The 13,491-nt window shown below is 37.3% G+C and overlaps 1 protein-coding gene across 1 annotated transcript in view; it reads left to right on the forward strand.

The window, feature by feature from the left end:
* The window catches only part of TAX1BP1 (Tax1 binding protein 1), a 64,138-nt gene that overhangs the window by 45,835 nt on the left and 4,812 nt on the right, over positions 1-13,491 (forward strand). The window contains exons 11-15 of the mRNA XM_045288662.1: positions 310-319; positions 729-832; positions 4,210-4,335; positions 9,922-10,105; positions 10,399-10,547. Of these exons, the coding sequence (XP_045144597.1) occupies positions 310-319; positions 729-832; positions 4,210-4,335; positions 9,922-10,105; positions 10,399-10,547 (573 nt within the window). The remainder of the gene's footprint in view (positions 1-309; positions 320-728; positions 833-4,209; positions 4,336-9,921; positions 10,106-10,398; positions 10,548-13,491) is intronic.

Consider the following 13,491-nt stretch of genomic DNA (forward strand, 5'->3'; position numbering starts at 1 on the left):
TCTGCAGGTAAAAATGCCTTATTAGAATTTTGTGTAGGACTTTTTGCCTTGTTCCAGAGAGTGTACAAAGTGAGATAATTGAGAGAAAGGGAAAATTATAAAAATTAGACAGAGTCCTCTATGTGATGGATACACTGTGTCAACTTGTGTTATCTTTATGAGAATGTTCGTAGGTACAAAATTTCCTAGTAATTTTAAGAGCTGAGTTGAACTAGAGTGAAGAAAGGTGAGATGAACTTTTATGTGAAACTCTTAATTTATGGAACTTTTATGCCTTAGTGGCATAAAACTTAAAAATTTATTTAACAGTTTACTGGTGGTGGGAATGAGGGAGATTTGGAAATCCTGTTGTATTAATGTATATTTTTTTCTTTACATTGGCCTCTTGAGTTCATTTCCCTCATTCTCGACCATTGGACGTCAAGTTAAATTATTTTTTATTATACTAATTCATAGAACAGATTCGAGAGACTGAATAAATTAATAGCATGAAAAGTTTAAATATCTCTAGGGTTTTCACCAGGTCTGATAATGCTTTTTAAAATCTTTTATGTAATCAAAGATTTATATTGCAGTTAACTATATATGACAGGCTTATCTTTTTTACGGGTTTAACTTTGTGATATTAATTCCCCATGTTATATTGCCACTATCCATTTTCAAAAGATTTTACATCACCCAGAAAGAAGCAAAATGCATTTTTAAAGTCATTTTCCCCCTTCTTATAGGTGAGACTGATTTTGAGATGATAACAAAAGGGCAAGTTTGTGAAATGACCAAAGAAATTGCTGACACAACAGAAAAGTACCAAAAATGTAAACAACTCTTGCAGGTAAGTTTGCTACATTTATTCAGTATAAATAGCTTAGCTTATGTGTACTGTGTTGATGGATTGGTATCCTGTGGCTTACTTTTCATTTTTTCATTTATTAGTATTTAGTTTCATATGTGGAGTGCTGAGGAAAGTGTTTTGATTACCTGTTTGTAAATTCATGATCTTATAGTTGTTAGTTTCTATTTACGTAATATTCTTCTTTCTGAGAGTGGGCAGGTGCTTGAGATCAAATGTTTACTGTCTGCTTCCCTTCTTATTGCTATGAAAATACATGGGAAGTGTTTAAACTTCAAAAAGGGAAAGTGCTTATTTTATATTTACTGTAATTGTAGCAAATGTTTTCCATACTGTAAAGTTGCCAGATTTACAAAGTAGAAATAGGGAATGTCTTCCAAGTGAGTTGTATCCTCTTATAGAATATTTTAATTATTTTAAATAGTATCATCCAGGCGTTCTGTTTTGCAGTGTTATTTGTAGCATACACTCCTGGAGCATTTAAAAAGACAAAGAGAAAATGCTCCTCATTATGCCATGGTTTGGGGGAGGATGAAAAAGATCTATTCTGTGTTTATTTTTTTTCAATTTTGGACGTTTGTGTTTCTGTATGCTTTTGGTAAATGCTAGAGCATCAGAACAAAGCTTGCACATCATCTGCTCAAAGTTACTATGGTAGTTAATTTAAAATATTCTTTTTTCCTTCGAATTAATGGTAGAAAGACTTTCTACTCCCTTGAAGAGTTACAGTCTTGGAACACACAAGGGCTGTTGGACCTTGCCCTACAGGGTGGTCATGAATTGGAATCAACTTGATGGCAGTGAGCTTGGATTTTGTTTTGTTTTTTTATCTAATTGATATTAATATAATTTTAAGTCAAACTTTAAAGGAATACTTCTTCAGAAGATCTTGCCGTAGAATGATTAATTAGAAAAATTTAAACCTTGAGTTCAAAATAATTTAAAGTACTAAACTTCATTTAGGGATCAGTCACTTCTAGATGAATGCTTTAATAGCTTCATAATATTTACTACTATCATTGAAATGAATAGAGATTTTCCTTCGAGCCTCAGTGAACATTTATTATGTTTTTATACTATTATATTGAGGTAGAATTGAAATCTAAGTGGTGCATACTTTTCATCACTTTTCCAACCAAATTTTATGTGACCATTTGTAATTCATTTCTGTGTCACCAGATTGACCCATTTTTGCCAGCTTTATAGCACTTCATATAAATAGGCCCATCTTCCGCCCCTACACAGCTTATTTCAATGTAATTAATTATTTGGAAAGTTAGTCAAATTTTGGCTTATACCTGCAGCTTATTCCTTTTTATTGTTGAAGTAGTTCACTGGTGTTTGTCCATTCATTAGATGTTGGGCATTTGATTTACTTTGAGTTTTTAATCAGTTACAAATTAAGCTGCTATGAACATTTATATATGTCTTCTGTCAATTTTGCGTAAATATGTAGGAAAGAAATAGCCAGACAGTATGGTACATGAATGTTTAATTTTATAAGAAAATACCAAGCTGCTTTGTAAGGTGGTTGTAACATTTTATATTTTCACAGCAATGGAGAATGATGGTGAGTCTTTTTTACTTTAGCCAGTCTAGTAAGTGTATGGTGCTAGCCTATGTGGTTTCACTTGTGTCCCTAATGAGGATGCCAATGAAGTTCACTTTTTAATATCTCATTGGTCCTGCTTACAGTCTTTGGGGGTGGGGGGGCAACCGTGAGAATTCTGGGGTTTTTTTTTTTCCATTTTAAAAATAGGGTTATTAATATTGTTGTAAGAGTTCTTTTGAGGTAAAAGCTTTTGATCAAAGCATGAATATTTTCTCACATGTCTCAGTTTTTCTTTTCTTTTTTTTAATCGTTTTATTAGGGCTTCATACGACTTATCACAATCCATACATAACATCAGTTGTGTAAAGCACATTTGTACATTCATTGCCCTCATCATTCTCAAAACATTTGCTTTCCATTTAAGACCCTAGTATCAGGGCCTCATTTTTCCCCTCCCTTCCTCCTCCCCCCTCCCTCATGAGCCCTTGATACATTATTATTTTGTCATATCTTGCCCTGTCTGACATCTCCCTTCACCCACTTCCTGTCATCTGTCCCCCAGGGAGGAGGCCACATGTAGATCCTTGTCATCGGTTCCCTCTTTCCAACCCATTCTCCCTCTACCCTCCCATATCGCCACTCACACCACTGGTCCTGAAGGGATCATCCGCCCTGGATTCCCTGTGTTTCCAGTTCCTATCAGTACCAGTGTATATCCTCTGGTCTAGCCAGACTTTCAAGAGTTTTTCTCTTTTTTTTTTCATGGTAGCATGCTCACCTCAGCTCCTCTTGGTGGTACAGGGAAGGAGAGAGATTTATTGCTAACCTCACAAGACTTTTTCTTAATGGTGATTTTTGAGGACACTTTTTTATTTTGAAGTGTACAGTTAATTTATTCTTTTATGTTTTCTGCCTTTTAAATTCTAAGACTTTTGTCAAATCCAAAGCTGTAAAAATTTTCTCTGTTGTTTAATATATATTTTATACTCTTAGATTTACATGTATGTCTATGAACCTAAATGTTAATTAAAAAAATAATTTTATTAGGGGCTCATACAACTCTTATCACAATCCATACATACAACATCAGTTGTGTAAAGCACACTTGTACATTCATTGCCCTCCTCCCTAAATGTTAATTTTTGAGCATATTTTGAGGTGTGTTTGCGCGTGCTATGTTATGATTATTCAGTTGTTACATCATTATTTGTTGTTTCTTTTCCTCTTTGAATTACTCAAGACAATTAAAAATTTCCATCTGGAACAAAACAAATGTAAATGAAATGAACTTACATTATTTTTAGAATTCGTACTTTGTTCACTTTGACTTTTTGGCTTGTGGAAAAGAGCAGTCTGTAAGAAATCAGACTAAAGATTGTCTTTCTCAGAATTTTTGTAATCAGTTCCTAGGACCACCAATGTTATGAACATAATTTTTATTACCTACCTTTACATAAGTAACATGTGCTTTCTGTAGAACATTATATTACAGAGGTCAGGAGTTATTCACTGCCATCAAGTCTGCTGACTTAGCAACCCTAGAGGACTGAGTAGAATTGCCCCTGTGAGCTTCTGAGCCTGTAACTCTTTATAGGCGTAGAAAGCCCTGCCAGCCTTGGAGCAGCCGGTGGTTTTGAACTACTGATCTTACAGAGCATAGCCTAACTCGTAACCACCACACCACGAGGGTGTATTGGTTATTTCAGTTTTTAACAATATTATAAGTATTCTGCATCTATAAGTATGTTGGTGAAGATGTTTGCTATATGGTATTAATTTTTTTGTGGTACTGATTGCTTTCATTTAGGAAGAGAAAACAAAATGTAATAAATATGCTGATGAGCTTGCAAAAATGGAATTGAAATGGAAAGAACAAATGAAAATCACTGCAAGTGTGAAACTACAACTAGCTGAAGTAGAAGACAATTATAAAGTAAGTTTAGTTCTCATTATATGGTAACTTGAGGTGTACGATACATCTGAAAATGTGTTACTTGTAATATTTTATCAATCTAGTGTAAGGCTTTAATTTGGATCTTTGAGATAGTACTTTCATCTATAAATAAGACTGTACTTTTGATTAGTTATGTTTCAGTCCAGCCTATTAACAATTAGCTGAGAAAATAGATATACATGTGTACTTGCCATTATGGCTTTTATTCTGTAAATTTACTTTTTTTAAAAGTTGATCCTCATAGTCATTATAAAGAAACCATGAATGTATATTTAAAATTGTTCTAGAGCCTTAACGTTTTTTTGGTAATGTAACTTAAAGAATTGGTAATTTTATAAATTTATTGAGATTTTAAAAATGTATCACCCATGTGTGTTACCTGTGCAAAACCTACCTATTATTGTTCACTTGATTCCGACTCTTAACAACTCTACATAGGGTTTATGAGGCTGTAAATCCTGATGGGAGCACACTGTTGGTATGCCTGCACCACTTATCTTATGGTCAGATGGACTTGAACCATCAGGGTTCATGCATAGTTGGTTTAAAAGAAGTGGTGGTAACAAATGGTGTCTCATTGTGAATCAAGGCATGGACAACAACTGTATTAATAGTTACTGCAGTCATCACCACTATGCATTCACATGTTTTTTTTAAAATAAGTCATTTTATTGGGGCTCTTACAACTCTTAGCACAATCCATACATACAGTTGTGTCAAGCACATTTGTATATATGTTGCCATCATTTTCAAAACATTTTTTTTCTGCTTCGGCCCTTGATGTCAACTCACCCCCCCACCCCCACCCAGTTTTTGTTTTTAAAAGCAGTTAAGAAAATGTGGTAGTAAAATCTATTAGTTGTATTGATGCCCAATACTTGGATACATGTCCTTCTAGTATTTTGTGTAATGAAGTAGGAAGTATCTCCAAATCATTTCTGCCTAAAGGAAAGAGGCTGGAAAGATTTATAGTTTTGGAAACCCAAAGATTTAAAGTCTCAAAAAACCTATTTTGTGTTATAGAGTCTGCTACAAGTTGGAATTGACTTGATGGTAAGGAATTTTGCTGGAAAAGACAAGATTTTCTACTCCTATAAAGTGTTATAGCCTCAGAAACCCTCAGGGCCGGTTCTAGCCTATTCTATAGGGTTGTCTGCCATGATTCAAAATCAGTTCTATGGTAGTGATTTTTTTTTAAAACAGAGTTTGGTCTCAAAAATAAATCAAGTAAGCCTGTTAATGGATAGTGTTGATAGTATTTGTTGCCAGTGGTAAAATGAAGTTTGCAAGTAAAGAATTTTATAAATGTGTACCTGCCATATTAGCTTTTAGACTCTTGTAATGCTGTGCCGTGGTGACCTGTGTCTTCCAAATGACCAGTGCACGACGATAGGATAATGGGTAAAAGATCCATCCAAATAACAGGATCCCTTCAAACATCACGTGACCAAACCAATCCCATTGCCATTAAGTTCATTGCAGCTCATGGCAAACCATATAGAACTGAGTGCAACCACATTTTTAAATTTCCGAGTCCGTAAATTTGGTGGGAACAGACAGCCTCGTCTTGCTCCCATGGAGTGACAGGTGGGTTGCAGCTGTTGACTTGGTAGTTAGCAGCCAGTGTGTCAATTCACTGTACTGTCAGAGCACCTCGGTCATTATCAGAATGGCTGAATCTTTATTGTTTACACTCTGCCACTTCCACATTTGTGCCTTGGCATTCTGTTATTTGGAAGGACCTTCCCCTATTCTTCGTTGATATATGGTGCATGCTTTAAAACATTGGTTTGTGAACCAATTGGGCTTCTCCAGAGAAACAGAATATGGTATATTGTAGAAAGATAATTAAAGGGAGCTTCAAAAGTTTGTGGGAATATGGAGTTAAGAAATCGTGGCATTTTTCCCACAAACTGAAGTCTCTTTGTTTATCTTCATACATAGTCACATACATATTGCATACCCACACGTATTTTGAGGAATCTGTTTATGCAGTTATTGGGCTCTGAAAGGTGTGGGGTGAAAGGGACAGATAGAAAACGTGGGTTTCCATTGTTTGGAGGAGAGGAGGGCAAGTGTATGTGTAAAGTTGCTAAACATTGTGAAATTCTCTTTTACAGAGGTTAATGCTTTTGTATTCCCACTAAATATTTGAGAAGTACACTTGTTTCCCCACAGAGTGACAGCTGGGCTTTCTAATTGTTTGTTGCTGCTGTGGTAGATGAAAAATGTTATCTCTTATAGGTAAAGTTGAGCACTTTTTATGTGAGTTGTTATGACTTTGGTCTATTCTGTAAAAATGGTCTTTTTCGATACTATCTCTGCCCCCCTCCCCCTTTTTTTAAACTATCAGCTTTAAGGAGCCTAGTGTCATCATGGGTTCCAAATTGTGTTGTTAACTGCAAGGTCAGCAGTTTGAAACCACCAGCCTGCTCCAAGGGGAAAAAGGCCATTTTCTCGGAAATCCACAGGGTCAGAGTATTAGCTTAGCCCCCTTTCTATGATAAGTATATGTAACCAAGTGCTTTTCTCCCATTTTATAATTAACAGTTTCACTGCGATCTACTTTAGATTGCATCAGAATCACTTGGAGGGCTTGTTAGACAGACTTTTACATCCTGACCCCGAGTTTCTGGTTAGGTAGGGCTGGAGGGAGACTGGTCTCTTTGGGTTCCTTCTGCCTTTTCTAGCTTTTCTTATAAATTGAATCCTATAGAACATTTCCATTCACTGGTTAATGGGCATTAATTAATTCACTACTTGGTAGACATTTGAATTATTCAGATGCTTTGTTGAATAATACTGCTATGTGGTAAGTGTGTGTTTAAGAAACAGCCGATTGTTTTTCAAATGGCTGTAGTGTTTTGTATTCCCACCAGCAGTGTACGAGCACTCTAGTTACTGCATATCCTTCCTCACCAGTATTTGGCATTGTCAGTCTTTAATTTTAGCCATTCTAAGTGAGTTTGTAGTGTTACCTCCTTGTGGCTTGAGTTTGATGTGGCTTGAGTTTGATGTTCGTGTTGGCTAGTGGTGTTGAGCATCTGTTCACCGGCCCTTTATATATGGCTCCTCTGTGAAATGTCTGTTCAGATATTTACCTGTCGTTTTGGGTGGCTGGGTGGGGGTGGGAAAAGTTGTTGGTCTTCTTGGGTTGTTTGTAAAAATTCTTCATGGTTTTCAGAGGAAACTCCTTATTGCCAAGTGTATTTTCTCAATCTGTGGCTTAACTTTGCATTAAAACATTAAAAAGGAGTTTCAAAGAGTTAGTGGAAAAATTCCATTATCTTTAGCTCCACATACTTTATAGAAGCTCCCCATTTTCTTTTAAAAGAGCAAAACTTTATGAAGTAGCAATGAAAATAATTTTATGGTTTGGGGGAATCACCACAACATGAACTATAGTAAAGGGTTGTGACATTGGGAAGGTTGAGAACCACTGCTCCAAATGATTAGATTTATGATCTGTTTAAAGTTAATTTTTGTGTCTGGAATGAGTTCTTTTTCTCAGCATGTTGCTACCTAGTTTTTTTGAAGCCTTTGTTGAAAAGACCATTGTTTTCCTCCAGTGAAACTGCCTTTTCAAAATGTTTGTTGAAAATCAATTGACTGTGTAGTAGGTGTGTATATTTAGATGATCTTCTATGTTTTATTGATTTAGACAATCAGCAAACCAGATCTAAGCTTTTCTTGCTTTTGTAAAGTTTCTATTGGAATATGGCATTCTCATTCATTTATGCATTAGGTAAAATTTTTTTTTAAACTTTATTTTTATTTTTTTAAAAACATTAGGGGCTCATACAACTGTTATCACAATCCATACACACATCAAGTGTGTAAAGCGCATTTGGACATCATTCTCAAAACATTTTCTCTCCACTTAAACCCCCGACATTAGGTCCTCATTTTTCCCCTCCCTCCCCGCTCCCTCCTCCCTCATGAGCCCTTGATAGTTTATAAATTGGTATTTTGTCATATCTTGCCCTGTCCGACGTCGACGTCTCCCTTCACCCACTTCTCTGCTGTCTGTCCCTCAGGGAGGAGGTCACATATAGTTCCTTGTAATCGGTTCACATTAGGTAATTTGAACAGTATTTATGTGGCCTTCATGGGGAAAAGGGAGCCCTGGTGGTTCTGTGGCTGCTAACTACAAAGTCAGTGGTTTGACAGCACCAACAGCTCCTAGATGGGCTGTCTGCTCCCATAGATTTATAGTCTCAGAACTCTTCATAGACTTACAGGGCCGCTAGGAGTTATCAATTTGATGGTGGGTTTTGTTTTGCTTGGTTGTTTTATTTTAATTGGGGTTTTACAGAAGAGTTTGGCAAGCTCTAATCCATTCTTTACTACCAGGATTACCCAAGCTCTGTAATAATTTTGAAATTACATGTGGTATAAGCCATCCAACGATTTGCTTGTGTAAAATGGGCTATTTCAATTCCTTGTATTTCAGCATACTTTGTCAGCCTGCCAGTTTATATGTGAGCTGGATTGGAATTATATTGAATTTATGTCAATTTGGACAGGACATTATGAAACTATCATCTTCAGTCCATGAATATGGTATATCTTTGTTTTAGGCTGTCTTTAATTTTTTCCTGCAATGTTTCATCCTTTTAGTGGGTCAGATCTGGCCATTCTTAGGTTGTTCATGCCTGTTTTACTTATCATTACAAGAAGAGTTTAAAAAAATGTCGTTTGCGAATTGTTTGTGGTTTATAGAAATACTTATTTGAAAAGAAACCTCTTTGCTTTCTTGTTGATTTGAGCCACTTCATTAAAATCAGGTGTTGGGTTTTCTTTTTAGATTCCCCTTATCAGAGGTTGAGGAATTTACTTTTTCTAATTTACAGACACTTATTTCAAAAATTTATAGGTATTGAATTTTTAAATATTTCATCTGAATCTACTGGGATGATGATGCCTTTTCCCCTATTAACATGACAGATGGTGTTAATTTTTGGATGTAAAATAATTTGCTCTCTTGGGATAAAATCCACTCGGTCATTAATTTTGCAATGTTGGATTTAATTTGCTAATGTATTAGATTTTTGAATCAGTATTCATTAGAGATATTTGTTTGCAGATTTCTGGTGATGTCTTTGGTTTTGGTATCTGGTCTTGTATAAAATGAGCTGTAGAGTTTTCCACCCTTTCTATTTTTCCAGTGTTTACACAAGTTTAGTTTTTGGTCTATTTTAATTTGTTAAAGGTTCGATAGACTTTACCATTGAAACAATGCTTATTTGTTTATCTTTATTTTAACTAATGGCCAAGTTGTAAGAGGTCTACAGTTTTCTCTTAAATCAGCAAGTGGGCTATAAAGGATACTTACTTGGCACAAATACATTTCAAAACACATTGGGCTATATCCTGTTTTCTGATTTTGGTTATATGCTTGGAAGGGGCATTTATAAGAACATGAGAGCCAACCCTCTCAACTAAATTCTGGAAGGCATGCTAGGGAAATAAATCTTATCATTATGTCTTGGCTAAATGTTTAATACTGTCCTTATAAAATATTTTATTGCTTTGCTCACTCACCTTTGTGTTTGCTACATTCAGGAAATTAAAAGGAGTCTAGAAAACCAAGCTGAAAGGAAAATTGAAGGCCCGAATCCCCAGAGCACAGAGCCGATCTCACAGCGTATCCATGAGTGCACAGAGCAGAATGGTCAGGTTCCCGCCTTGTCCGGTACACAGCCAGCGCTGCAGTATGGCAATCCTTATGCAGCACAGGACATAAGAGGTTTGCAAAATATTTTTGGTTTTGAGTTTGCTGATTCTGGAGGCTTTTTAAAAGTGGAATCAGAGAACGGATTACACAGTCAACTGAAATGGAAACATTATTTTATTTGTATACTAGTTTTAATGTCGAACTTGTTACTGGACTCATTAAGAAGTTATGTTCTGTGAAATAACAATCTATTTTGCTCATTGCATGTAAGCCTTGTTTAAAAATCACTTGGGTTAAAAATAAAACCCCACTTTGTTAGGGTGACCATCAGGTTTCACCATAGTCTTCAAAAACTTTCGCTGCAGATGGAGCGGATGGTGCCTTTTATCCAGATGAAATCCAAAGGCCACCCGTGAGAGTCCCCTCTTGGGGACTGGAAGACAATGTTGTCTGCAGCCAGCCTGCTCGAAACCTGAGTCGACCCGATGGCTTAGAAGACCCGGAGGATGGCACAGTAAACGGACTTTTTCTCTTCTGAGTCTCTCCCCTTGACGCTCTCTCTCTTGTCGAGAGGGGGCCAGAGCTGGGCACATACATGCATATCGTGTTACTTGCCTACTTGCATTTGACTTGGGCAAATAAACAGTGTATAATGGTTACATGTTAGGCTGCTAACCACAAAGCCACCAGAGAAACCACCAGCCGCTCTGCCAGACAAAGTGTAGGCCTTTTACGCCCATAAAGGTTGACAGTCTCAGAAATCCTCAGGGCAGTTCTGCCCTTTCCGATAGGGTCTCTGAATGGAAATAGACTGGAGGGCAGTGAGTCTGGAGTTTCAGACATGTACTTTATGATTTATACCAAGTGAAAGATTAAGTCCAAAGAATGCTTTCAGAATAATAGTCATCAGATTAATTTTAATTACCAATTATTAAATAAGGTATTATATACTTCTATTTCATTGCATATAGATAAAACTACACTCAAGGAAGCAAAAAGCAAAGTGTTATTGACAATATTATGCCGAAGTATGTCTAATTTTACCATTTATATGCCACTTTGAAATTTTTAAACTCATAATTATCTACCTATAGTAGTGGTCTCTTAGAAATAATCCTTTAGACATCTTTAGTGTTTAGGTAGCGGTTCTTATTCTTTGGTAGCAACACAATGCTAATGATAATTGAATTAGTTTGTGTAACTTGCTGTGGTTTTTAAAAATTTCATCGAAGCCATTTCTTAACCATTTAATAAATAGGTTCTTTCCCTCATAACAATGCATGTTGAACTTGCTGTGCAGTAAGATGAGTTTAAAAGAAAATGCTTTATCGTGCTCTTTGCAAGTACAGCAGTATCATGACCTGTTTCTCATTTCATCTAGTTTGCTGCATTTAATTGCTATTAACCTTTGCAGAAACTGATCAGTGTTCAGACAGGCATGATTTTAGCCCTAGTGCTCAACACCCATAATGGAGAAAAATGTATTTCTCCCTCCTGCCTTTTGGCCTCCTGTGTCTGTTACTGAGAATAATTAGGAAAACTGTCAGAACTTTTGTAGCCTGTTTAAGGTCTGGAGTACCACCTTACTGCTTTTTCACACCTTTACTTCACAGTTTGCATATTTAATCTGATCATTCTTGGCACAGATGTTACATGTGACAAGCCCTTCTCTTCCGTAGTCATCTGCTTCAGTTTAATTAGCAGAATGTTCTTTCTGATCTGTGTGCTTTGCCCTCCTGCAAACCCAAGAGAAGCAATGTTAGAGTCTTGTGCTCATTTGCTGACATACTTAGATTTGGTAATGAGATGGGAGGACTCTTATTATGCACACCTTGGTAATTGTACTTTGCAGTCACACAGTTTTTAACATTACACAAAAACTAATTTTTATGTACATTCAGAACTTGTTCAAATTTCCTGTCATTACAACAATAAAATGCACTTGCTGATGAAATATTTTCTTTAGTAATTTTAGTAAAAATAAGGAAAGTACATTTTAGTTGACCTGTTCCTTTTCTGTTTTCTCAGCCCTGGGAGTGGTCAGTAGCCCTGTGACCCCACGCCTAGGAGTCAGGGTTGAGGGAGCCTACTCTTCCATTCTGTTCAGCAACCTCCCTCCTTTCTGCACAAGAGAGCAAAACCTGTTTAAGACTCTTTTGCTTAAGAATTAAGAATAGCAGTAATTATCATGTAATTGTGATGTTGGTAATAAGTTTTCTAGATGTCCTATACGTCAGGCCATGAGTGCTCAAAGCTCTTCAGATCCGTTCCGCTGTAACTCTTCATAGCAGCCTCGTGAGGCAGGAACTGTTGCCACCTCTCTTCTGTCATGGACAAAAGGCACAAGGAGATAAAATCGCTTGCCCCAACTCACATCAGTGGTGAGGGTAGAGTCAGGATTTGTGTCTCATTCACTTGGTGGTAGGAACTGGACCTAACCGGCTACAACATAGATAAAACCAGATTCCTAACCTGTCTAGTTCACAGCATCCATACAGCTTTAGGCTTGGGGCAGTTGTGAAAAGGAAAACCCGAAGGAAAAAAACAAAATTATGTTTAGTGATTTGGTTCAAAGTACTCTGTATTTATGACCTAACCCAGGTAGCCTTTAGAAAAAGTAGTGTATGTGCACTGAAGAAAAATATACTTTTAAATAACCAATTTCTAATAGGATGCGTGTGCCTGCTGGCCACTCTACTACTTCTCAAGACTTAAAATCAAGATTCTACCACATTGATGTCACCTGGAAACCCTTGCTGTGGGCTTGACATCAGCTCAGAGACTCAACTTGACGGAGGAGACCTGCCACGCAGGGGTCCCCAGGCTGTAATCTTGGCAGGAGCAGACCGTTTCCTCTTTCAGCCTGCAGCTAGTTCCCCGCCCGAACCCGCTTCTCCAAGAGCTGCTGCCCCTGAAGGAACTAGCGCTCTGGGACGCTGAGGCTGAGCTCGCTCAGACTGGTAGAGTCCTTCTCAGTAGATGACAAAGGTGCCCATTGGTTTCCCTAGGAAATGAAATTAAAATGAAAAATATTCCTGAGGGTTTGTACACAGATTTTAGAAAATGGGTCTAAACCACACAGCTCAGGAATGTCATTCGGTCTTGCTGTCTCCAGGGAGCCTGCTAGAAAGTGGAGGACTACTGACCCCAGACTGCATTGAGTGTGGTTCTCGGGAGATGCGCAGGTCGAAACTGTCCTCCCTCCTGAGGCCACTTTGCTCCCTCTTCCCTTACCGCCCCTCCTTTCTGGTCATTTCCACGGCCTGGGCAGTGTTCCCGTCCACCACGGGAGGCCTTCCTTACCCAGCCCCACCCTCCCTCTATCTGCAAAGACACGGCTCACACATTCTGTTCATACCTCCTCTACCTGACTGCTTTCCACTAGAATTCTTGGCAGGGAACTCCAGAAATTGAAAGTGAAGAGAGATTTTTTTTTTTTTTTTTTTGGTGGACAGGTT

Source organism: Echinops telfairi, unplaced genomic scaffold, assembly GCF_000313985.2.
Source record: "Echinops telfairi isolate 266 unplaced genomic scaffold, ASM31398v2 ScPeMD7_23;HRSCAF=83, whole genome shotgun sequence".
NCBI lineage: Eukaryota > Metazoa > Chordata > Mammalia > Afrosoricida > Tenrecidae > Echinops > Echinops telfairi.